The sequence below is a fragment of the Sminthopsis crassicaudata genome, chromosome 4 (genome assembly GCF_048593235.1).
Source record: "Sminthopsis crassicaudata isolate SCR6 chromosome 4, ASM4859323v1, whole genome shotgun sequence".
In the NCBI taxonomy this organism is placed as follows: domain Eukaryota; kingdom Metazoa; phylum Chordata; class Mammalia; order Dasyuromorphia; family Dasyuridae; genus Sminthopsis; species Sminthopsis crassicaudata.
The window spans coordinates 11732424-11757772 of NC_133620.1; the positions used below are offsets into that span (position 1 = coordinate 11732424).

The 25349-nt window shown below is 41.0% G+C and overlaps 1 protein-coding gene across 1 annotated transcript in view; it reads right to left on the reverse strand.

The window, feature by feature from the left end:
- Window positions 1-25349, reverse strand: part of CACHD1 (cache domain containing 1) — a 210835-nt gene that overhangs the window by 39669 nt on the left and 145817 nt on the right. Inside the window, exons 6-12 of the mRNA XM_074265744.1 lie at window positions 23934-24078; window positions 22848-23064; window positions 19943-20092; window positions 9914-10147; window positions 8239-8388; window positions 3879-4002; window positions 2217-2334 (exon numbers count right to left, since the gene is read on the reverse strand). Coding sequence (XP_074121845.1) covers window positions 2217-2334; window positions 3879-4002; window positions 8239-8388; window positions 9914-10147; window positions 19943-20092; window positions 22848-23064; window positions 23934-24078 — 1138 coding nt within the window. The remainder of the gene's footprint in view (window positions 1-2216; window positions 2335-3878; window positions 4003-8238; window positions 8389-9913; window positions 10148-19942; window positions 20093-22847; window positions 23065-23933; window positions 24079-25349) is intronic.

Consider the following 25349-nt stretch of genomic DNA (forward strand, 5'->3'; position numbering starts at 1 on the left):
ATTATTTGGGGGAGAGAGGAAAAAAATGGGGGAAAAAAAAACCCAAGGTTTTGCAAGGGTGAATGTTGAAAATAATTTTTGCATGTATTTCAAAAATAAAAATCTATTATTAAAAAAGTTAAAGAAAGAATTTGTGGTAGGAGGTGAGGGCTGCAAAAAAGCAGAGGTGGAAAGAGAAATAGGAGGGAGTAGAAGGAAAAGCAGCTACCCTACTGCAGCTTTATCAAGGGTATTCTAAAAATGATTGAGACACTACTATTCTCTGAATGCTGGGACTGTTAATTTTTATAGACACAGGCATTAGCCTGAAATAAGCCTATTTATGCTTTAAGCTTTGTGAACCTGTGTGATTATAAATTTAGAATGCAGGGGACAATTTCCCAAATCAATTGAGTGTGAATAATAATCTAGACAAATGAGAGAGTTACCAAATTATACCAGAAGGGAACCTCTGACATAATTAGATTACATCACTAGTTGAAGTATAAGTTTTTAGTCATGTGTAGACATGTAGGCCATTTTAAGGCAAGAAATTAGAAGTGTCTAAAGCTTTGTATTTATGTATTTGTCCTCTAACTGAATATAAAATAGTCTTTATTTAAATCTTCACAAAAAGAAAGAAAAGAAAACCAACATTGCATATTTTTTGGAAAAACAAAATACCATTGAGAAAAAAAAAGAAGAAGAAGAAGAAGAAGGCAAGCTCCTTGAGGGCAGCCACTGTGTGTCTCTCTTTTGGCTGCTCTTTGTATCCTCAGTGTTTCCCACAGGGCCTGGCTCATAGAGTTAAGTGCTTAATAAATGCCTGTTCTCTCTCATTATTTTGGGCTTCAGCTTTCTCATTGGAAACATGGAGACACCTGCAGGACCAGTTTGTAGAGAGGATCCAAGGAGATCAGGATACACAAAGTTCTTTTAATAGGGGCTACATAAGTGCCAGCTGCTATTATTATCTTATTTTTACCCAGAGAAGTATGATAGAAGTTGTAGATCTGAAAGTTTTAGTGGACCACAAGATCAATTTGAGTCCATGGGAGGATTAGCTGCTAAATGTGTTCCTGTGACTTTGGGATAGTTGAGATGTATCAGGATGTATTAGGAGAACGTCGAGTTTTCAGGAATGGAAGAAGGTGAAAGTTCCATTGCCTCTGCCCTTGTCAGGTCTCATCTGGAGCACTGAGTTCAGTTCTAGGCACCCTGGACTAAAAAATATACTACACTCTTGAGAGTGCCAGGGGAAGGTAATGAGGATCATGAAGGCCTCAAATCCATGTCAAATGAGAATAATTTGAAAGAAATGAGTCTGTTTAGTCAGGAGAATCCTGGCTTGGGGTAGAAATAACAGTTGTTTCCAAGGTTTGGAAAGATTGGCTCTTTCTTATCACCCTCTGGCTTTCCGGGGGTATCAATCACCTCATACCCATTCATTGTGGGCACCGTGCTATGAGGTTAATGTATGTAAAATGCTTTAAAAACTTTGAAGTCTATAAAAATATCAATTATCTTTACTCAAATACATGGTCTATAAAAATATCAGTTATTATTACTCAAATACATGAAGGAGTTCCAATGTGGGAACTACTTTCCCTAATGCACATTGTAGCTCTTGTATGAGTATAAGATCCTAGGGAGTTGCCGGCAGGCAAATGGGGATTAAGCTAAGGGTCAGTGTCCCAGGCAGGGCTTGAAAGGACCCAGATGTTCCTTGTTTAGAGACACCATGCTGTGTCTATCAGTTACTGACATAATAATTGGGTTTTGTACATCATTCATCAAGCTTTTAACTATCTCCTATGTAGTTGGTACTGAGGGTAAATACAAAGAAAAAAAAAAAAAAGAAACCATTCCTATAATCACTTATTCATTCAGTCAACAATTAATCATTCATTAAGCATTTATTAAGCACCTACTGTGCCAGGCAGCACTTAGAGATATGAAGAAAAATTAAAAAAAAAAAAAAAGGCAGCCCCTGTACACAAGATTAAACAACAACAACAACCACTTGATTGTGACCTAGGAAGACAATGAGAATAGTCTATGGAGACTAGAAAATACAAAGCAGTTGCAGGTCAATTTACTTGTAGTCCCAAGCCTCTGGCAAGGCCTGGTCCCTGAAGCACATGCAGTAAGCCCCTTTTCCCTCCTCCCTCTTCCTTCTCTGTTCTTCCCCCTCCCCACTCTGATCCCTGTCCTCCTCTCCCTTCCCCCTCACTTACCATCTTCCAGGCGTAGCTGACGTTATACGCTTCTTTTCCAGTTTCTCGCAATTTGTTTATATGCCAAGACAGTGATGAGTTCACAGGGACTGTAATAATCTGGCTGCCTAGAGGGAGGCTATATGGGCAAATAGAATTAAGTACTTCAGGCAAAAGAGAAAATTAAGCATTTAATTAAAGAAAGGAAAGAAGCTGTGAGTCAACAACCCCCTCCCGATGTTTTTAAAACACTGGGGATCCTCACTTAGGAAGGAGATAATGGGCTGTTGAAATTCAGCAAAGATGGCCATCCTATTTGTCTTGCATGGAAAATACCATTTTCCCCATTTTCCTTTCCTCCAGCAGGAATTAAAATTGGTAGGTGGCTTCCAATCAGAGAACTCAGAGAAGCAGCTTTCTGCTCTGTCTCAATGGGCTGTCCCAACTGGGGGAAATCTGCTCTGTTCTTCCTTGCTGCACATGCAATTAACCCTAGACTTTCTCTTTAGGTCTCAGTTTCCTTATCTGTATGGATGAAGTAGGTGATCTTGACGGTCCCTTCCAGCTCAAACCTTAGATCATATAATCCAGAGAAAAAAGGAAAATGGCATGTAGCTGTGATAAGTAACTCTCTGGTCATTTGGAAGTAGTAAGATGGTGCAGTAGATAGAGCATCAAATTCTCATCTTTCTGAGTTCAGACACTTCCTAGATGTGTGATTCTAGGTGAATTTGCCTCAGTTTTCTCATCTGTAAAATGAGCTGCAAAAGGAAATGGCAAACTACTCTAATATCTTTGCCAAGAAAACCCCAAATGGGGTTACGAAGATTCAGTACAAAAACTGGGCATTTTTAAGACCCATGATACTCGTCTGCCACCAACTTAACCCCTTCCCTAGTGACATTTTCATCTCGTCCTCCAGGAGCCAGGGCTTTTGGTGACAACCTCTGATTTAATAGTGGGAGTCATTGTGAATGGAGGATTGGCTGATAGAAACTTCCAATTTTTGCTACAACACACTTATTAAGTAATAGTAAATAATAGGAAACTAAGTAATAGGTGGATTCCCAAATTGGGGGGGGGGCACATCTGAAGAGGAAAATATAGCAATTACTGTACTACATTTTCACTATAACCATGCAAGTTTATTTTTAAGTTCTACTGATGACTTGAAAATATGGATGTGGAGCAGCTGGGTGGTGCAGTGGACAGAGCATAAGCCCTGAAGTCAGGAGGACCTGAGTGCAAATCTGGCCTCAGATACTTAACACTTCCTGGATGTGTGACCCTGGGCAAGTCATTTAACCCCAATTGCCTCAGGAAAAAAAAAAAATCACTGTTAATTTCTAAATCTCACACATGCAATTCATAGAATCCTCCCTAGTGGTGGCAAAATTCATTGGCCAAGATATTGATTGCACCTTACAGCTCTCTCCCCACTCTGCATCTAAAGTCCAGTGCCTCTTAGAGTAGGGGAATGGGGGAGAAAACAACTATTGTGTTTCCCCATTGGTTCTCTGGAGATTGCTACTACATCCACCTTATGGTTCTGGGGTCATTTTCTTGCCTATTATTTTAGTCATTGTGAATGTCAATACCATTCATGAATATGACTTCATCTTGATCTTTTCTCTGCAAAAAAGCTCCAGCTGGAGAACCTCAGGACCACCCGTTTCTTCTTACCTTAGAATATTCTGCCTAACCAACTCGAATTTCGGGATGTTTTCGTAATGGATGATGTCAGTGTGAAGAGGGGGCTCCGACAATAAGTAAGGTCTGGTCAGTGACGGATGCATAAGGGTGTAGCCTGGAATAAGAAAGGGTAAACAGATATAGCCGTCCTTCACATGGACTAATCTGTGGACATTGGGGTCACCTTCCCCCACCCCACAAGGCAAGCTGCTAGAGGATACTGAGACCCCTTCAATGGTCCTCCAGTCAAAGTCGGAGGACTACTCATTGATCATCTTGGAGAAGGTGTTCTGGTTCAGGAAAGGAGGGGCACATACACACACACAACACACACACACACACTCACACACTGCAATATATATACACACAAACAAAGAAAAGCTAACTGGGCAGTTTTGTAACTAAAATGCCAAATTTAGATACATTAAAAATAACTTCAGATTCTAAATAGCAAAACTATAATATTTCATGCAAAATCCTTTTTTTTTTTTTTAGAATAATGAAATATCGGTGTTGACGGCTCTTAAATTCATAATTTAAAAGCAAATGAAATTAGAAAAGATTCTTGTTCAAGGATGGGTTGGATTTGGTCAGGAGACTTTTGCAAATCTGAAAAAGTTTCATTTTTGTCTTTGAGCTTAGCATATAGTAGGTGCTAAATAAATGCTTGTCATTTTAATGAATGAATGAACAAATGAATATGGGAAAATCACCAAATATGCCTGGTAAGAAATCTGGGTTTCAGTGAGATGTTCACAGCTTGCTAATGTCACACAATTCCCAAGATTGAGGATGGTTGAGGAACCCAAAAATGTCTACAGAGGGTTTTTAAATTTTAAAGTGTAATGTATATGTCAAATATTATTATTAATAATGATCATATAAACTGCACAAACTTAGTCCTAATGAATTAATCAAACACCTCTAGCAAGTGTTTATTAAGTGTCCATTCTGGGTCAGGTACTATGATAGGCCCTAGCAATACAAATAGACTTGTCAAAGGCCAAAGGATCCATTTTAACTGTGCTAAACCTGTTCAGGCTCTCTCTGAATAATGTTTGGAGGATACTGTATTTAAGTAGCTAAATGGCACATGAGATAGAATGCTATGACTAGAGTCAGGAAGACCTGAATTTAAATCTAGCCTGAGCCAGTTACTAGCTAAGTGATCCTGAACAAGTCACTTAACCTCTGCCTCAGTTTCCTCACCTTTAAAATTAAGGTAATGATAGTATCTATGTCTTAATGCTATTGTGAGGAAATGACATAATAGGCATAATGCGCTTAGCAGTTCTTGGAACTTAGTAAGCTTTCAATGTTTGTTGTCATCCTCTTTTTATCCTTTAAAAAACCCCACCTATCACATCATTAAGTCCATAATTCTGTGAAAAGTAATGATGCAAATTGGGATCTAAAAGGAGGAGGAGGAGAAGTAAGAGGAGAGAAAGAGGAGTAAAAGGAGAAGGAGGAAGATGAGAAAAAGGAAGAGGAGAAGGGAAAGAAGACAAAGAAGAAGAAGAAAAAGGAAGAGCAAGAACAAGAATAATAACAAGAAGAAGAAGAACAACAACAACAACAACAACAACAACAACAACAACAACAACAACAACAACAACAAGAACAAGAAGAAGAAGAACAAGAAGAAGAACAAGAAGAAGAAGAAGAAGAAGAAGAAGAAGAAGAAGAAGAAGAAGAAGAAGAAGAAGAAGAAGAAGAAGAAGAAGAAGAAGAACAAGAACAAGAACAAGAACTTCCAAACATTAGGAAGATTGATCTGGCTCCATCTTTTCCCAAGTTCTCCTTCTGTCCAATTCCCTGATGTTACCAATATTCTTTATCTGCCTCTCACTGCAGGAAATCCATGAATATTTATTCTCCAGGTTATTATCTTTATTGCATTTCATTCCCTTAATTAAACTGCCTTTGGGCAGAACTAGTCCAACTACTTTTGCATTCAATCGCACTTTTCCTCCTGACTTAAGATCCCTTGTCACTGACAAATAAAGAACCTTACATCACAGCAGGCAGTCCACAGGCTGTGACTAAAAGAACTGTTAGCACAGCAGGGAAGGCAGCTCGGCTGAAATGCAGGGAAGGGGACAGGGAGAGAGGTGGTGAGGTGTCTGCTCGTGATAGGAGAAGACAGACCTCCCCACACTGGCCTGAAGGGGGTCTTAATTTTTCAAATAACCACATCGTGTATTTTTGATGACATGTATCAAGATTGTGTTATAATTTTAAAATTCTATGTAAGTCTGGGAGCAGCCAGTGTGCTTGGTGAGAGAGGCAATGCTTTCAGAGGCAAATTACAGACCTTGATCCATCACAAAAAAACATGGGAAAGGGGTAAGGTACAACTCAGTCAGCAAAGTGACAGGGAATGATGGTTGGAGAGTCCCAGGAGGTTACCTCTCCCTCCCCCACCTTCAGAGCTCTTACACTTCAATTGGGCCTTCTCTTGGCTGGAAAGAGAAGCCAGCAGGGGATTTTCTGGTCCTGCAGCTTTGTAATCAAAGGTCTTGTATTTAATTCTGCTGTGACACGTATCACCACCTGTGTGATCCTGGGTAAATCACTTCATCTCCTCATGTTTCACTTTCCTCATCTGCAAAATGTGGGAGTGGGTCTTGCTCCCTGGGAAGGTCCTGTCTAGCCCTGGGGCGCTGACTTTATGGAATTGGCATTTTTCTGTCTCTGATACTTTGTGGGTAAACCACCTCACTCAGCCCATTATGGAGTGGCGCAAGATGAGCGGATTCCGAGTTCAAACCAAATCTCACCTGAGAATTGTGCCCTCCCTGGACATTGCCCTCTTAGCAAACACCGATATTCCTTCATTCAGTGCCCATTTGGTAAATGCCTAGTGTGGGCACAGTACGGTAACAGATGCCAGAAGAGACATTAGTTAAGACTCTCTGAATTGACTGAACTTACAATCTTGTCAAATACAATGATAGTACAGGAGAGGTCTCATGGGATAGCCAAGAAGGCATAATATTGGGAGTCAGAAAGACTCAGTTCAAATCCCATCTCAAGCACTTATTAAGTTATTAACTGTCTCATCTGCCAAAAAGGGGCTAGAATCTATGGCCTCTAAATTTTAGTTATTGATATATGGTCCTCTGAACTGGGGCTCTTCTCTTGGGTTCTATGAACCTAATTTAAAAAACAAAACAAAACACTTTTCTGCATAAATGGTTTCCTTTATAATCCAAGGTATTTTACTATATATATAATTCTGACAAGATGTCCATAAGTTTCAACAAACTACAAAAGAGTCCATGGACTTGCTTCCTCTCCAAAAAAAATGAAGAAACCTTGCCCCTTGTCCTGAATGAATTCAAAAGATTTTGAATTTATGGTTGGGGGTGGTGTGGATAGTCACCAATAGGGCACATCATGGAAGACTTTCTGGAAAAAGATGGAGAAAATTCAAAGGAAGGGGGAGGAGGAGAATGTGAGAAAAGGCAATAGAGGCAGGAGGACTTGGGGCATCTTCTGGAAACAAAAAACATTTTTTTTTTTTTGGCAAAATGGAAGGGAGGATAACAGTAACAGCAGCAACAACAACAATCAACGACAGCATTCACAGCATTTTGGGGCTTGCCAAGGGCTTTTCCAATAGGATCTCACTGGAATCTTCCAACAGTTCTGGGAGGAAGGTTCTAAATAGCCCTAAAATTGTGTATTAGTACTACATACAGAACTCCAGATGTGGTCTGGTCAGGGAAAAATTTAGTCCAGCATTTAGCACAGGGCCTGGCACATAGTAGGTACTTAATAACTCACTGATTTAATTCTATTCAGTTGAAATCAATTCAAATATGCATTAAGTGCCTGGCACATAGTAGGTACTCAACAACTCATTGATTTAATTCTATTCAGTTGAAGTCAATTCAAACATGCATTAAGTGTCTGGCACATAGTAGGTACTTAATAATTCAGTTATTTACTTCTATTCAGTTGAAATCAATTCAAATATGCATGAAGTGCATTGGGAACACAAAGACAAAAAATGACACAAATGGTCAAAGAAAGCCCATTTTCCAGGATGAGGCAACACTGTAGAAAGAGAAATCAAAATAAAGCTATTTCAAAGTACACAGAAAATAATTTTGCTGTGTGGGAGAAGAGCATGGACAATCAGGGGATATGATTATGGCCGAGGTCTGAGGGAAGCTAGCAGTTTGAAACATCAGTGGTCAGAAGGTTGGGTGTAACGTGCAGGGAGGACAGACGGACTTCACAAAAACAGATGGGATGATGGGTATGGGGAACATTGAGACTATAACAGGAATCTCCTCATCTTGGTGCTGAACACTAGGCCTGTCTTAATTACTCTGTTCATTACCTTTGTCGTCTATGAGAAAAGTATAGGAAGCCAAAGAGTCTTGGTAATATGTCACATCTTCCAGGATATAAGCCAAGTTAACATCCACTCCCACAATCCCCAGGAGGAGGTTTCCAAAGTAACAGGGTTTGCTCACTGTCATTATTAAACCTGAAGGGGAAAAAGGGGGCGGGGGAGGGGGAGGACATGACAGAGAAAGCATTAGCAACAGACTGGCCTGTGACTCACGACAAAGACTTAGATCAGACATCCACCAGCTGCTTAAAAATCAAAGGATCCCAGGAGACTCAGTCCCCCCAAAGCTTCCTCTGGAGAAACTCTTTAGAATCCACTTCATAGCCACAATGAGGAGAGGATTCACCTATATGATTCTGAACAACCCCATCCCTGCAGATTTGGGCCATTCAGATGCTTGACTGGCCCATTTCCTGTATGATAACATGGGGGCTTCCCCAGAAAGTCTCTGGATCCTCAGACTGGGAGAGCTTTCCAATCCCAAGGGCCGCCCCTATCTGTTCTCCGCCCCAGCCCTTGGTGCTCCTCAGAACTTTTCTTTCTTCACTTGTCTCTTCCAGCTGGATAAAGACTTTCCTCCTTGATCCATCCCTCGCTCTCAGCCCTCACCTCCAATATTTTGCCAAGGTCAATTGATTTAGCTTTTTTTTTTTTTTTTTAACCATCTCTTGTTACACATCCCATCCTCATCTCTGAGGCTGCCGTTGCCCTGGTACAAGCCCTCCCTGCTTCACCCCCAGAATACTGCAGAACATCTGCTGGTTGGTCTTCTGGACAAGAGTCATGGCTCAATGCCATTCAGGTTTCCAAGGGATCTCCTAAAGCACCTCTCTGACCATGGCAACTCCCCCCAATTATGCCTTATGACCTCGGGATCAAATATTAAATCCTCTGTTTAGTGTCCAAACCCTTTCATAACGTCCCCTCCACCCCCACATTTCCAGTCTTCTTATATCTTGCACTCTCCCTGCTGTCCTCCCTCCTTTTTTGATGAGTCCCCATGTGCTTCCCACCCCCTGTTCTCCCAATGTGACGTTCCACCTCCCAACTCTGGACACTTTTGCTGGCCTTCCAGTTTGAAGCTGAGAATGAGCCAGGGCGACAAGGAGGATGGAGCCCACATCACCGGAACAGGGAAGGGAGAAGGAGGGGCAACGTTAGGGGGAAAGATGCTGAGTTTAATCTTGGTTATGGTGAGCTGAAGATGCCCGCAGGGCACCCAGCTCGAGACATCCTACAGGCAGTTGGAAATAAGTTTTCAATTCCACACCAAGGCAGTTGTGACTTTAGACAGAAATCTGGCCTTGCCCAAAGCCAGTAAAATCTAGGTTCAAGTCCTGTTTCTAAATTATACTGACTATGATCCTGGACAATCACTTAACCCCCCACTGTCCTGGGAAACTCTAAAAACTACAGAAACATTACAGACATGCTTAGGTAGAGGGACTCTCCTCACCTGGGAATTGCCTATGTCAATGAAATCACAGGTCCAGGCCCTATCCCCCCTCATCTATCTGGCTTAGAAATTATTTGGTGTGGATATTATTAGCACCATCAAAGTCCAACCATAGCGGGAGCTTTCAAGGAAGGATGATGGGAAGGAATGATGCTATCTGAGCACTCTGCTTCGGTCTGTCCAATTTTAGTTCTCCAAACTCACCATCCCCCATTTCATCAGAGAAAGGGAGGCTAAAAACGGCCTCATCGATCATCCGATTTGGGAGGTTGGTGTAGAAGCGCCCAACAGTAGTCTCCAGGTTACTCAGCTGATTCAACACCATCATGCTCCCCTTAATGACGGGCAGGGTCGTGCGGTCAGGCACCCCGTACTTCATGGAGTTTTGCTCAGCTAGATCTCTCAGGAAGGCCAGTTCTTTCAAACCAGTCACTCCATCTGAAAGAGAAATGTGAGGGACAAAACTGTTAAACCAGATTCCTTCTCTTCTCTCTCACCTGCATTTGATTCCCTGTGGTTTATGAGCAACAGAATCCTCTGGAGGGAAAACCACTCCTACTCCCAGAAGTCTCAGCCCTCTGAAGGTCCAGTTGGGTCCCAAATCCCAACTGTCAATTTCCTTTCTATACATAAAGATGTCCTTGGGAGGCAGCTTGATACAGAGGACAGAGTGGATTTAGGAGGACCTGAGTTTAAATCTGACCTCAGGCACTATGCCATCCTGGGCAAGTCACTTCACCCTACATGCCTCAGTTCCTCATCTGTAAAATGAGCTAGAGAAGGAAATGGCAAACCATTCTAGTATTTTTACCGAGAAAACCCCCAATGTTGTCCTGGAGAATTAGATAGAACTGAAAAATGTCTGAACAGCAAAAGTTTCTTCATAAAACAAAGACAATGGACCAGTTTAGGTTTTTCTTTTCTTTTCTTTTCTTTTCTTTTCTTTTCTTTTCTTTTCTTTTCTTTTCTTTTCTTTTCTTTTCTTTTCTTTTCTTTTCTTTCTTTCTTTCTTTCTTTCTTTCTTTCTTTCTTTCTTTCTTTCTTTCTTTCTTTCTTTCTTTCTTTCTTTCTTTCTTTCTTCCTTCCTTCCTTCCTTTCTTTTTCTTTTTTTTTTTTTGCATTTTTAGTTCTTGGGCCCTTCAGGTGGTCTGGCAACATCCTTCTCAGAACTATATTATTAAATACTTGAAGGAAGGAAATGTTAGCTTTCAGTTAGAAATTAATGAAAATAAAAAATGCAACTTTCCCCTAATCCAGTTCAGGAGTCTGTACCCCAGCTTTTAGAGCCCCTGAACAACATGGCCTTTGAAGCCCCTTACCTCCAAACCTATGAACATCTGAGGACAATCAATGATCCTCCAGTGGGAAATAAGGAGGAAATAAAAGTGACAGACCAAAAAAAGGAGACAACAAGGGGCTTTTCAAGATGGAATTTCCACTTGAATAAGGACATATTCTTTCAAGTTCACGACTTAGCTTATCACCAATCCCTATCCATATATACATGAAATAATTCACTTGGGTCTCTGAAACCTTATTCTTATTTAAAAACACTGTTATGTTATAAAATCAGGGAAAGTTGGAAGCAACATGGAAAGAATGGTGTAAGTGATAGGAGAGAGTAAAGAGAAGGTGAGCCAGGAGACTGGTCTTGATGCTTATTGGCTGAGAACACTGGGCAGGTGGCCCCTTCCCTGGGCCTCAAGATGCTAATACTTAGAAAACTTACCCTATAAGTATCCTACCAAGTAGGCTAGTAATAACAGTCATAATAACAGTAGCAGAATTAATAGCAGTAATTGTAGATGTGGTAATAGTAGTAACAACAATAGAAGTAATGGTAATACCATCAGCAGTAGTATGGTAATAGATGTGATAGTAAAAGCAATAAAAATAGTGGTAATAATTGTAGCAGTAACATAGTAATAATAACAATAATATAGTATGGTAATAATAGCAGCAATAGTAATAATGGTAACAGTAGGAGATACAATAGTAGTAATAGCAATAATGTAGTAATAATAGCAGTGACATATTAGTAACAGTAATAGTAATAATAGTAAAAGTAGGAATCGTAGTAGCAATAACAATTGTGGCAGTAATGGTAGCAGTAACATAGTAGTAACGGCAATTATAGTAATAACAGTAATAACGGCACTAATAGTAGAAGCAGTAATAGGAGTAACTATCATAATAGAAGGTGTAGCAGTAGCAGTCATAGTAATTGCAATAGTTATAGTGGTGGCAGCTATAATATAGAATAGCAATAGCAACAGTAGTACAATAATAGTGACAGTAGTAAAAAAAAAAAAAACAACAGCAATATTGGTAGTAATAGCATCAGTAATATAGTAATAGTAGTAATAGTAAGAGAAATAAAAAAATAGTAGTAGTAGCAGTAACAGTAGTGGTAAGTAGTAGTAGGTAGTAGGAATAATATTATGTACTAAGGAGATATTCTCATGTTAAGAAATCAAAGTCAAAATAGAACCAATCATAGTAATAATAGAAATAGTAACAATAGTACTAGTAGCAGTATTTATAGCATTACTAATGATAATGATAATAATCCTAATAGTAGTGGTACTAATAATAAAGTGAGACCATACTTATAAAGGAGAGATGTATGGTTCCACATCTGGCTTCAAATCTTGCCTCTGATCCATACCACTAGGTGTTCCTGGGAAATCTCCTTACTTCTCAATACCCCAGATTTCAGAGCAAGGACATGTGTTCATAAAGAGAAATGTCTTCCAGTCACAGGGCCAGTTCCTATCACTATTTAGTCTCCATTATTTAGAGATAGTGTTTACAATGCCAGCCTTGGCATCCAGAGAGCGGAACTGAATCCTGCCTTAGACATTTCCAAACTATGTGATAATGGGCTAGTGATATCTTGTAGTTTGCCTCTTTGCTTATCTGTACAACGGGGTCACCATTATTTGCATTTCACTGAAAATATGACACAAGTGTGAGTTCCCGAGCTAAACAATCAAAAGTAAAGTCCTTTCTGAAGAGAAGACTGGAGTCTCTGAGGAGGGAACAACTGTGTGTCCTCCAAGGAACGATCAAGTAGAGCCACAGATGTCATCAGGTGATATATTATCCATGACAAGGCAAAAGAAGATAAGACTAGTGGTGGCTGCTGAATCCCTGCTGAGGAACACAGAAGCAGCTCTTTGTTGACCTGATTGCAACAATAGAGCGACCTGTTGTCTTCCTGTTCTTCCTGTGGCATCTGACACAGACAGAGAGAGAGCTCCCCAAGACTTGTCAAAGACAAGATTATCACTCAGTTCTGGTGGTTCATGTGAACACATAAGGTGCTGCAAGAAGGAACATCAGAAGTTGTACCAAAGATTAGGAAATCTTTGGATAGAAAATGAAAATGATAGAATAGAGGCACAAATATTGGTCTCATTGTTGCCCACAAAGGCAAGGGAGACAAAAGAGGAAAGCTGAATTAGGAAGTAAGGAGCTCGGGAACAAGATGGTACCTGAGAAGCAGCTTTGGATTGTTCAAATATAGCTTAAAATACAAGAATGGTCAGCTCCTGGTATGGTCTTTCGTATTTTCCTTCCTTCCTTCCTTCCTTCCTTCCTTCCTTCCTTCCTTCCTTCCTTCCTTCCTTCCTTCCTTCCTTCCTTCCTTCCTTCCTTCCTTCCTTCCTTCCTTCTTTCCTTCCTTCCTTCCTTCCTTCCTTTCTATCGTATTTGTGTGTTGTTGTTTTTGGTAAGACTTCACTTGGTATGTTTTTTTTTTTAATAACAATGTATTTGCATTTGTGTGATAGCTTCCTTCCTTCCTATTTCATGACAGTGTATTTGTGTGATGTTGATATTGTTTTTGGTAACACTATTCTTAAAATGTAGTTTTTTTTAATAACAGCATATTTATTTGATGTCTTTTTGGTAACAGTGCATTTGCTGGTGTCTTCTAAATAATCAAAAGGGCTATAAATGGAAAAGAAAAAGAAAGGAAGAAAAATTGCTGATGTATATCTATCAAGTGAACCACCAGAAAAAGGAAGTACGATACAAGAAGAAATAACAGTTAGGATATTCAGATGGTCCCAAGAGGCAAGAACTAAGAGAGAATTCAGTAGTGGAATCTATTGACTTAAACACTAATAATAAATTAACAAAGTATAGGAAAAAAAGCAAAATGAATAAGAGGCATCAAGGCAAAGAGGCAATCTGGACCTGTATCCTTAGACTTGGTAGGATGAAAACTACCTATAATTGGAATATTTATTTTTCAAATGAAATGAGATAAGAAAGGGAAGAGAGGAGTAATATTATTTATTAAGAAGATTCTCATTTGAAAAAATCCATAAAAGTGATTATGTCTTCTATGTATAGTATAGGTCAGGGTTTCTTAAATTTTTTCCACTAGTGACCCCCTTTCACCCAAGAAAAATTTTTGTGACTCTTTGTATGTGTGTGTGTGTGTGTGTATCAGTATGTATTAACATATATATATATACACACACACATATACACATATAGATATATGTATGTATCAACATATATACACACATATACACATATAGATATATTTATGTATATAGTAGGTATACAAATCAAAATTTACTTACAGTAAATCATAATTTTGCAACCTCCACATTCAGTCACAAAACCCCATTTGTGGTCAGGAACCCTAGTTTAAGAAGCTGGGTTATACACCACCTGAACAGGAGAGGCAATGAGAAGTTCAGGACACAGATCACAAGCCTGCTCTGCACTGAGACACTATTGAGCAATCATGGAGGACTACAATTATCCAATGCCTGTGAAAGGCCTATCATTACTAAAGGCAGAACTGGGACTCATTTTATCACTGGTCCTAATGATATCAACCTTCAAAAAGTGGAAGAACCAACAAAGAAATATTTTATTATGGACCCCCCCCCCCCCAGGAAGGAACTAGATGCTAACCTGAAAATGAAGAGAACGCTGGGAGGAAGTGCACACTCCATCTTGTTTTAAACTTGTATTTTACCCATATGAAGATCCGCTTTCTGTCCCTCTCATCTTTGATAAAGTAAGAAAAGTCAAGCCAATGGGCATTTATTAAACTAAGAACCTACTGTGCACAGACTCTGTGGTAAGCACTGGAAATACAAAGACAGTCCTGATCTCAAGAAGCAAGAAAAACACAACCATTGCTCCAAATCTAAGTAGTCAAAGCAATCCCCAGATCTCTAACCAGCTCTCTGAGTCTGGGCATGGAACATTTGAAAGATTCAGAGGAAAGGGGCAATGTTCTATGATTTGGCTCTCCTGGAGAAGGTAGCCCAGGGAAATGAGGAAGATATAAGAGGAAATCAGAATAAAAATGGCAGAGGGAGATTCTCTCCAGAGACTGATGTGGTCATGCAGGGAGTTCAGGAACTGAAAGCCACGGCCACTGGAGAAAAATTCAGATAATGTGCTCTCCCTCCCTTCACTGCAATCAATTGCCACATCTGCTCATTTCTATCTCTGCCATACCTCTTTAATTTACCCTTCATGTCTGTCATGTGGCACCATCCTAGGCCAGGCCCTCATCCCTTCATGTCCCCTTCAGTCCATTCTCCACTCAGCTGCCAAAGTGATTTTCTCAAAGTGCGAGTCTAATCCTGTCAAATAAAGCCCTACTACCTCCGAGATCAAGGTATAGATACTTTGGTTTGCCCTTTAAAGCTCAGCCATATGTGGACCCTTCCTTTTTTTTTTTTTTAAAGGATTTTCCTACATTTCTTTCTTCCATGTATTCAATAGTCTAGCCATATGAGCCTTGTTACTCAATTTCCCATCTCCATACCTTTGCACTGGTTTAAGCCATGCCAGAAATGCACCCCATTCTGACTTCTGCCTCTTGGGACGTCTGGTTTCCTTAAGCTCAAGGACCACCTTCTATCTGAAGGCAATCATGTACATGTTCTGTATATGCTATTATCTATGAATATCATAAATGCCCATCGATCCTTGTTGATATACATGCTCTCTTCCTCATTAGAATGTAAGCTCCCCTGTTTTTTCTTCCACTTCTGTATCTCCAGCGCCCCCAGCACCATGGATAGCACATGGCAGGTTCTTAATAAATTCATCTTGCAAGATGGCATGGTGCTCTAAGATGAAGGTTAGGAGAGCTAGAACTCAGAGAGCTGAGACTAAGGACTACAAAAGGGAGAGGGGGCCCTGCTTAGTGTGGAGAGGGTACAACAGAGAAATCATACTATTCAAAACTCATTCCAATTCTGTTTTGTCTGCCAAGGACATAGGTAACAATACAGCCAAGATAAGTCAGAAGACAGAGACCATTTAATTGCCCCTGAAGATTCAAGCAGCAGACACAGATGAAATGAAGCCTTAATTATTGAAAGAATGGACCCACCAGATTGCTGAATCACCATCACCACTATATGAATGACTCTTTTGTACTCTAGAAAATCATCGAAAAATGATAAAATTCGACACTGTAAGACTGGAGATGAGTACATTCTATCCTGAATTTCAAAAAGGAGACGAGAGCAGAGTCTGTACACTTTAGGCCAGTAAGTTGGATTTCACTTTCTGGTAAAACTCTAGGATGTGTTATTAAAGAAATGGTTGGTGAATATCTAGAAGAGAAGCTATGATTGCAGAGAGCCAGGGTAAATGTTTATTTAAGAACAGGTTATATGATACACTAACTGTATTTCCTTTTTTTTGGACAGGGAAAAATATATTGTTATTTCTTTCAAAATATAAAACAAAATTATTCCTACATTTCCTCCCCCCCCCCCCCCACTAGAGATGGGTACCATATTTACTTCCTTCTTTCCTTCCCACTCCATTCTCTCTCGATTGAAACACTGGCTGAATTCCGTAGGTATAGATAGATTTTTAATTTAAAAAATTGATAAAGTCTCTCATACTAGTTTTAGAGAAAAGATGTGCTAGACAATGGTACAATTAGATGGATTTAGAATCAGTTGAAAGGCTGACCCCTACAAGGGGTCATGATGGTAAAATAGTCATGTAGAAGGAAGTCTCCAGAGGAATGTGTCAGGGATTAGCACTTGGTTCTATTGTGTAACAATTTATCAATTTCTAAAGGGTAGAATAAAGTCAATCAATCAGCAAATATTAAGTGCTTTTAGCATATGAGGAATGGACACAAAGATGAGAAGACAGTCAATATCTTGCACAAAAAAATCAAGATTCCCCCCCCCCCCACCGAGGCTGGGGTTAAGTGACTTGCCCAGGGTCACACAGCTAGGAAGTATTAAGTGTCTAAGACCAGATTTGAACTCGGGTCCTCCTGAATTCAAGGCTAGTGCTCTATCTACTGCGCCACCTACCTGCCCCACAAAAAAATCAAGATTGCAAAAATGTCACAGGATTTGAACACTGGATGAATTGAATGAGATGAAATTTTAACAGGGATCTATACAAATTCTTATACATGGGCAAAAAAATGTAATCCATTTTATCAGCTCCCGACTCCCGACTCTAACCCTAAAATGCCTATTAGACATCAATTTAATGTCTGAAAGAGACTAGGTTTTTTTGGTGAATTGTCACCTCAGTATGAGTCAGAAACATAATGTGGCTACCAAAAAAGTCTGTGGATCTTGGGCTACATGAAAAGAGATAGAACTAGGGGAGTTAGGAGTTGAGAGTGCTCCTGTGCCCCAATCACAGTCCATATGCTTCTGTTTTAACTTCTTGGGACTCCACTGAAAAAAGGGCCAGAGAAGCTAATACTTCTCCAGAGAAGAACAATAACCATGGAGAAGGCCATGCCATGTAAAGAAAAAGTGGAGAAATTGGGGCAACTTAGCCTGAAGAAGAGATGACTCTCTGGAGAGCAGGGAGAGGGACAGGAGGTCTTCAAGTATCTGAAAGTCTATCATGTGCAAGTGGAGTTTGACTTATCCAGTTTGGCTTCAGAGGGCAGAACAAAGAGAACAAGAAGAAAAAAAGCACTCTTTAGTGGGTTCCCCCCTACTGGAGGCCTCCAAGTGAAGGATGGAGAGCCATTTGCTGGGAACATAATAGAGAGGATTCTTGTTCAAATATAGGTTGGACTAAATGGCTGCCGAGGTCTCTTCTTACTCTACCATTCTATATTATTATTATTATTATTTCCAGACCTGGAACTAGCTTGGTATAGGGAACTCCTGTTGTGAAAACTCCTACCAAAGCAGACTAGCAACTAAGCTATTATATCTTCTATATTATTATTATAGAAGCTTTTATTTTCATTTCTTTCCCCCATTGCTTTAATTTTTTAAAAGAATCTATAGTAACTAAATAGAAAATATATACAGCATTGCCTTGAGGAATGTCCATAAACTGGTTCTTTAAGGACATTCCAATGAAAAATGATTTTTCACCCTTGGCACGGGGAGGAGAACACTGAAAGTGATTTACTCAGCATGTGTCTTTTAAGTTTACGGGGGTTTTAAAACTCTGGGAAGGATTTAGGTATACTGAGCTGCATTGTTCTGCAAACATCTGCAATCTATAGTACAGGATGAAATTTAATAAAGTTTCTTTCTTTTTTTCCCCTTAAGTTTGCTATTGTTGGAACATGGTCAAAGGATTAGAAACTGTTCCCATACGGTACCACCGTAAATAAATTCAAATGACTGGAGTCACTAGTGAGATTGGACAAATGATTTTAAACAGAGATTTCGCCTAATCTCCTTAATGATTTCAATGGCAAAATGGAAACTTGCAGGGGATTTATTTGTTTTTTTGGATACAGAGACAGAATAGGATAAGGGAAAGAATGTTGGTCATGGAGGCAAGAGGGACCTGGGTTTAAATTCCACCCCTGATACTTATTTGTTGTGTGGTTTGGAGTGATTTTTTTCACATTGTGGAGCCTCAGTTTCCTCATGTGTAAAATGGGAGAACCCTGTAGGATCTAGCTCATGGGGTTACTACAGAGATTATTTGAGATAATGAAGAAAAGGAACCTGACAAATCTTAAAGTTCTTTATTAATGTTAGGTATCCTTCTATAAAGCTTAAGACTCCACTAAGACTTGTGGGATACCCTGCATAGTGGTATAGGTGGATTTTTATGGACAAAAGTGTCAAAATGAAATACGGAATTGAAATGTCTCTTTTTCTTTCTTTCTATTCTTTCTTTTTATTTTATGTCTCCCTTTTTACTTCTTTTTAATGAATACCTTGGCCCGGAAGATTACTTTAGTGAAGTTCTGATCTGATCAACATGGAAATTCAAACTGATAGGAGGATTTGAGACAATTTGCATAGAATAAGAAGTTGTGACTCTTATTCAGGGAGTTAGCCAAAGGCTTGCAGGGAGGCCTTCTCCCTGTCTCAACATGGATAACAGTGGAAAAAGCAGGCAATCTATCCATTGCTTCTGCTTCCAGGACTAGCCTAGCTCTTCTTCTGATCATACACTTCGGGGAGCCTTTGGGAATCCCTTAAATCCAATTCATGTTCATTTCAAGACATCCCTCATACGATACCATTGGTCCTCTGTAAGAATGAAGGATGAACAACAATATTATTTTTTCAATTTGATGGGAGTTTGTCAGCAGTACAGGAGAAAAGCACATATTGAGACAGTTGTAGCAAGAAAAATAAGCGGGGTAGAAGGGATGACAGGCTAAAAGAGAAGGAAATGGTAGAAGCCATTCAGTAATGAAGAATAGCAATATCACATGAAGTATTACCGGAAACAAATAATGATTTTCACCCCAATTAAGAGCTAGAATAGGCAATAGAGACTATCCAGTAAATGCCCCCATTTTATGGATGAGGAAATAGAGGCTTTGAGAGGGTCAGTGAGATGTCACAAATCACAGGCAACAACAAGCAATGTCACAATTCAATTCCTGATATTCTAATTCCAAATCAGTTCCCCCCCCCCCCCAATCCCTGATATCACAATGAATATAGAAATGATAGGATTCAGCAGGCAAGAAGGAGAATTCTGGCAATTCAAACAATCATCAAGATCAAAAAAATCCATCCTTAGTAGGTGCTTTATTAAACACCTACTATGTATCAGGTACTGTGCCATGTACTTGAAGAACCCATAAGACACGGCAACATCTTCATGGGAGAGTAGCTACAAAATAGGAAAGCATTTTCTTGGTATAGAACTTCTTGGGTTTTCTTCTGGTTCAAAAACAGCTGGATGAGCACCCCCCTGGCTCAGCTGTATAAAGGGGTCAGAGCTTCCATCTAAGGAGGGGAAAATCTGGAAAGCATCACATACCATTCATGAGGGCATAGGTGAGGATCATAACCGAGTTGTTGAGAAAGCTATTTTCCTCATTGATGACACAAAGGGTGGCCTTTTTATCTTCCTCGGAGGAATCCTTGGATGTAATTCCCGCTGACAGGTAAATGATGACCATGTCTGTATCTAAACAAAGATACAAATCAGATGTTATATTTCTATTTGTGTTGGAGCCCAGAATTTAAACCACCCTCTGATAAAGAACTGCATCTTGGAATCAGGAAGGGTTAGATTCAACCCCTGTCTCAATCAGATACTTTCAGTTGGACTCTGGCCAAGTTACACAAGCTTTTTGTGCCTCAGTTTCCTCAGAGTGGAAAAAATAACTAACAGTCACTAGATCTGGATTTCAGTGTCAGCTCTGCTATATATTCTCTGTGTGATTTTGGTCAAGTCAGCTTATCTCTACAGATCTCAGTGGCCTCATCTACCAAATGAGGGGGTTGAACTCAATGGCTTATGAGCTCCTTTCCAGCTCAAGATTGAGAATACTATTTTCTCATGTTTCCATTCTCACACAATCTTGGTACTGTAGAGTTTAAGGGACCTCATTGGCCAATTGGTTTAACTATAAAGCAATTCCCACTACCACATATGTAGCGAATAGTCTTCTAGCTTCTGCTTGAAGACCTTCAAGAAACCCAGCACTTCATGAGGTAGCCTGTTGGACAGCTCCAATTGTTTGGAAGTTTTCTCTGCCTCTGAGAACTCTTACTCATTACCCTTAGGTCTTTCCTCTAGAGGCCAAACCAAAAAAATTCTAATGTTATTTCCATTGGAGAGCTCTTCAAATATGTGAAAGAGCCTGCCTTCTCTCCCTCCCTCCATCCGTCTTCTCTTTTCCAAAACAAATAGTCCCCATTTCTTCAATGATTCTTACATAATATCTATCGACTCCATCTTCCTTTTAGTTCTAACAATCCTCACACACATCAAAACCTCATTTATTGTGGATCTTCAGGGAATGTTTTAAATAAGTGAATTTTCCATTTAACTAAAGCTGACTTTGGGGGCACACAGCTTCATTACATTTACACTAGGTTTTTTTTTTTCTTTTAAATAAAGTCCTTCTAAAATGTATCCCATGCTCCCTTGCCATTGTCAACAGATTTCAACATAATTTAAAATTTTCTCAATGGCTTAGTTATTAAAATAACAGATTCAATTAAATAGAAGAAGATGCAATTAGATGGAAAAAGTAGCAAAAAACAAAATAATAAAAACCCAGCTGACCAGATTCCAGAGTAATCTAAAAAGAAACTTTTTTAATATTTAGAGCTATGCTAAGTAGAATATATATATACACATATATGTATACATACATATACACTCATGTTATATATGTTTATATGTGAATATTTGTATTGTGTGTGCTGTACATATATGGTATGCATGAGACAATGTGCTCTCCTTCACCAGAGGTATACAGGCCAAAGTTAGACGCTGACTTGTCCGGGATGTCTGTCTTGGGATTTCTGCCCAGGGCTGAGCTGTGCTGCTTGGCCTTTGAGGCCATTTCCAGCTCTGACATGCTGTGATCATTAGGATGATCAGTTAATGGGCCATTTCAGACAGAACCACTGGAGTGTTAAGGCCTTCACTGAATGCTTCCAGACCAATGTCAGACTGGCGTGCTCTGATTGCTTAATTGTTAATAAAATGTAGTCTATTGTTAATAGTTCTTCTCTTTGTTCTTTCACTAATAGGCTGCCAATTATCATAGGCAACAGAGTGGAGTGAAGGAGAGTCCAGAGAGAGAGAGGGAAGGAGGGAGGGAGGAATAGAGGCAAGGAGGGAGCAAGGGACAGAGAAAGGAAAGGAGGGAGGAAGGGAGGAACTTAGGAAGGAAGTAAGGGAGGAAAAAAGAAAGGAAGAAGGAGGGAGGAAAAAAGGAAGGAAGGAAGGGAAGGAGAAATAGAGGGAGGGAAGGAGGAAAAGAGGGAGAGAGAGAAGGATGGAAAGAAAACCATATTAATACTGTAAACTTAAAGCTGGACATAGTGGGGAGGGACCTCTGAGGCTATCTTGCTTTTCAGATTAGGGACTAGAGGTCCTAGGATAGTTAATGATGTGCCTAAGACCAACATAGAAGTAAGCACTGAAGGCAGGATTTGCACTCAGGTCCTCTGCCTCTAGAACCAGGGTTCTGGTCCTTTTGTCTCTTTCCTATGAGATGGGGATGCTGTGCTGAATCCCAGGCCTGGCCGTCTCTCCTCAGTGAAAGGTGAGGAGCAGAAAGCAGCTTCCTCCCAGTTTGTCCCAATAGGAGGATCGTGTATCTCTCACAACATCCCCTTCGATTCCCACTTCTTTTGTTTCAAAATTCCTCTGCCTAGGTTTTCCAAAAATAATAGTCTTGTCTTTCTGGCTGGCTCAGCCTCTCTCTTTACATATCCCCTCCCCAAGGCAGCCCACACAGCTGAAGCCCAGCTGGTCTCTAATAAGTGAAAATTCAGTGCACGCACCTTTGTGTATTTATAGTCTCACATTCATGCCTGGGACTGCCAGAGAGGAGAATGAAAGGGCCGAGCGAGGGGCTCCCGCTAATCTCCCTCCCTGCGCATGCGTGCTCCGGGTCCTGGGCCAAGAGCTTCCAGGCTGACAATCAGCATTAGGAGGATTTGGCTCAGGCCCTGGGAAGGGATGCAGGCCCATCTCATCTCATGCCCATCATAATGCGTCTGAGTCAGATTAATAAAAAGGCCATGGGATGCAGATCCAACAACAAACGTGGGAAGCTGGAAGGGGGCTGCCTGCCCTACCTGGGGCACGCAGCCCTTGACCACGGCCATCAGACCGAACCCTGGACTTCTCTCAAAAGGGCTTCTACAAAAACTCTTCCACAGACATCAAGAGTGTGTCCAGCTCTATGGTCACTTACTGGTGTGGAGACGGGTGCCATTGTTGGTACTTCGGATCAGCTGGAAGGCCTTCTGGAAGCCCACAGCATGCTGGGTTGGGCTCTCAGATGACTTGATGCTACTGACGAAAGTAGACATTTTCCTCTTTGTCTCGCTGGTGGCCGGAGACAGGAATGTCTTGTAGCACTGATCGAGAGAGCAGGTCCTCACTGTGTCTGCCACAGTTAACACGGAGATCTTGGGGGGAAAATGAGTCAGATGCATGGAATTATCTTTTTGTTTATATAAAATTCTACACATGTCAAAATTCAGGGAATGAAAAAGGCCATGGAGATAATTCCACAAATCTTAAAAACTCACACATAGGGGTAAAGAAATGCCAAACTGCCAGACTGGAAATGGATTAGTAACCTTGGGAAGGGGCAATGGAGGTGTCTTTGGACTTTGTTCCCAGGGGAACTTGGTGGTGTAGAATTCATACACAATTGAAAAACAAAACCAAAAACAAAACAAACAAAAAAAGACATATCAGAGAAAACCAGTAAGCGTATTTCACGCAAAGAAAATCAACCAGGTCTGTGACGTAATATTATTCTGTCATTTGAAAAAAGAAACAGAGCCTTACAGTAGGAAAACAAAATCAAGGCAGATTTTGGCAGATGATGGATCACGGCGAGCATATCTGTGTGATAATGGAGCTCCGAAAGAAGTGGGTCCCATTCCTCCAACACATTCATCTTGGAGCATGGGTGCAAATGGCCACAAAAACCATCTCAATATACACACACGTATTCACATGAGCACACACACAACTTCCCTAAATCCTAATACTGACATACACAAGCAACATGAGGAAGTCAGTATTTCATGTAGGACATCAACCACAAGGCAGGGCAGGGCATTTAACATAAGTCTAGACCCACAAACCAGATCCTGCTGGGATTGGTTTAAGATCCAATCCTCCAAAAGTTGGAAAAATTTCTTTTTCCATGGGCTGCTCCATGAAGGATTAAAGTAATTAAAACCCTTCCGAAAACATCTAAGGGCCACAATGTGCTTTGGACGAAGCCCAGAAGCCAGTGGTCAGGGATGGAGAGAATTATCACCTTATCGTGTTCATCAATGGAGTTGAGGATGACCTGGGCCGCATCCTTGGCGATCTGAAGCTGGGTTTCCGTGACCGAGGCACCATGGTCCATGATGACAACGATGTGTTTTGACTGCGGTCGCACCGTAGAGACGTAGACAGGCCTGCGAGACACACAAACAGAGCACTGGGGTCCTATCCTTTCTGGCTTTGGATTTCTCCTTGAATCTCCGGTCTCCCTCAGTCACTTTGTGTCTGGCCCAGAGCCAGGCAATCGAGATTCAAAGTGGAAACGAACCCATCCATACCCTGCCAGATCTGACCTTCCATTCTCCTTTTGTGGTTCCTGGCCGGCTGGTCCTCAACCCTGGGTCCCCGCCCCTCCCCCAAATTGTCTTTCCCTGATCCCTGAGCCACCCTGGCTACTAAAGGAATCTGAGCAAAAAGCTTGCGTTGGTTGCCTATGAATTCAACCAGTTAAATGCCCACCATGTGCCAAGGGGCATGGCGAATGGAAAGGACGTGCTCAGTCTGGGGAAACCCTGGGATTTAAGGACGACATTGAAGGTGGGATTCTAGATGAGGGGATTCCCTAAGACGCCAAACTGCAGAATTGCCAGTTCCCAAAACCAATGGAATCATCTCTCAAAAAACACGCCCAGAAAGCTTCATCTCCAAGCCTGCCATCCGGCAGAGACTGTGGAAGCCCTGCCCATGGGGCTACGGGGTGGGTACCCACTAGGTGCCCCCTTCTACCCCGCTCTTGACCATGGTGCACTCCAGCCACCTTCTGGCCATGCCCCTGCCTCAGCCCCACCCTAAATCATTGCTCCTGTGTCCTCCCTACCTTCATCCATTGCACCTGGATCATCTCTACCCTCACTCATTGCACTTTTATGGTCTCCCACCCTTTATGCTCCTGTATCCCATATACCCAGGGAAGTGTCAGATGCTCAGTAGGAGCTTAGGGAGGCATGCATCGATTGGCCACCAGGTGGCACCAGAGTGCACAGAGCCCTGGAGGCCTGAGCTCCAAACTGGCCTGGGACACCAGCTGGGTGACCCTTAAAGTTAGTTAACCTCTCCAGGCCTCAGTCTGCTCCTATGTAAAATGGGTGTGATATTATCACCTACCTTCCGAGCTAGCTAACATATGTAAAGTGTCCTGTAAACCCTGAAGTGCTAAAAAAAACAAAAAACCTATGGTAACTATTGTTGCTGTTGTTGATATTAATGTTGCTGATTTTTCACTTTGTAATTCACCTCTGAGAGCTATCTGAGGGGGTAAGTCATTTGCCTAGGATCCCACAGCCTGGATATCCCAGAGCAGAATTTGCACCCAGGGCTTCTGGTTCTAAGACCTGCCCTCTCTCTCCTCACTGAACTTTCCATGGCTCAGTGTGGGTTAGGATGGTCCCTGCGGCCCAGAGAAAGC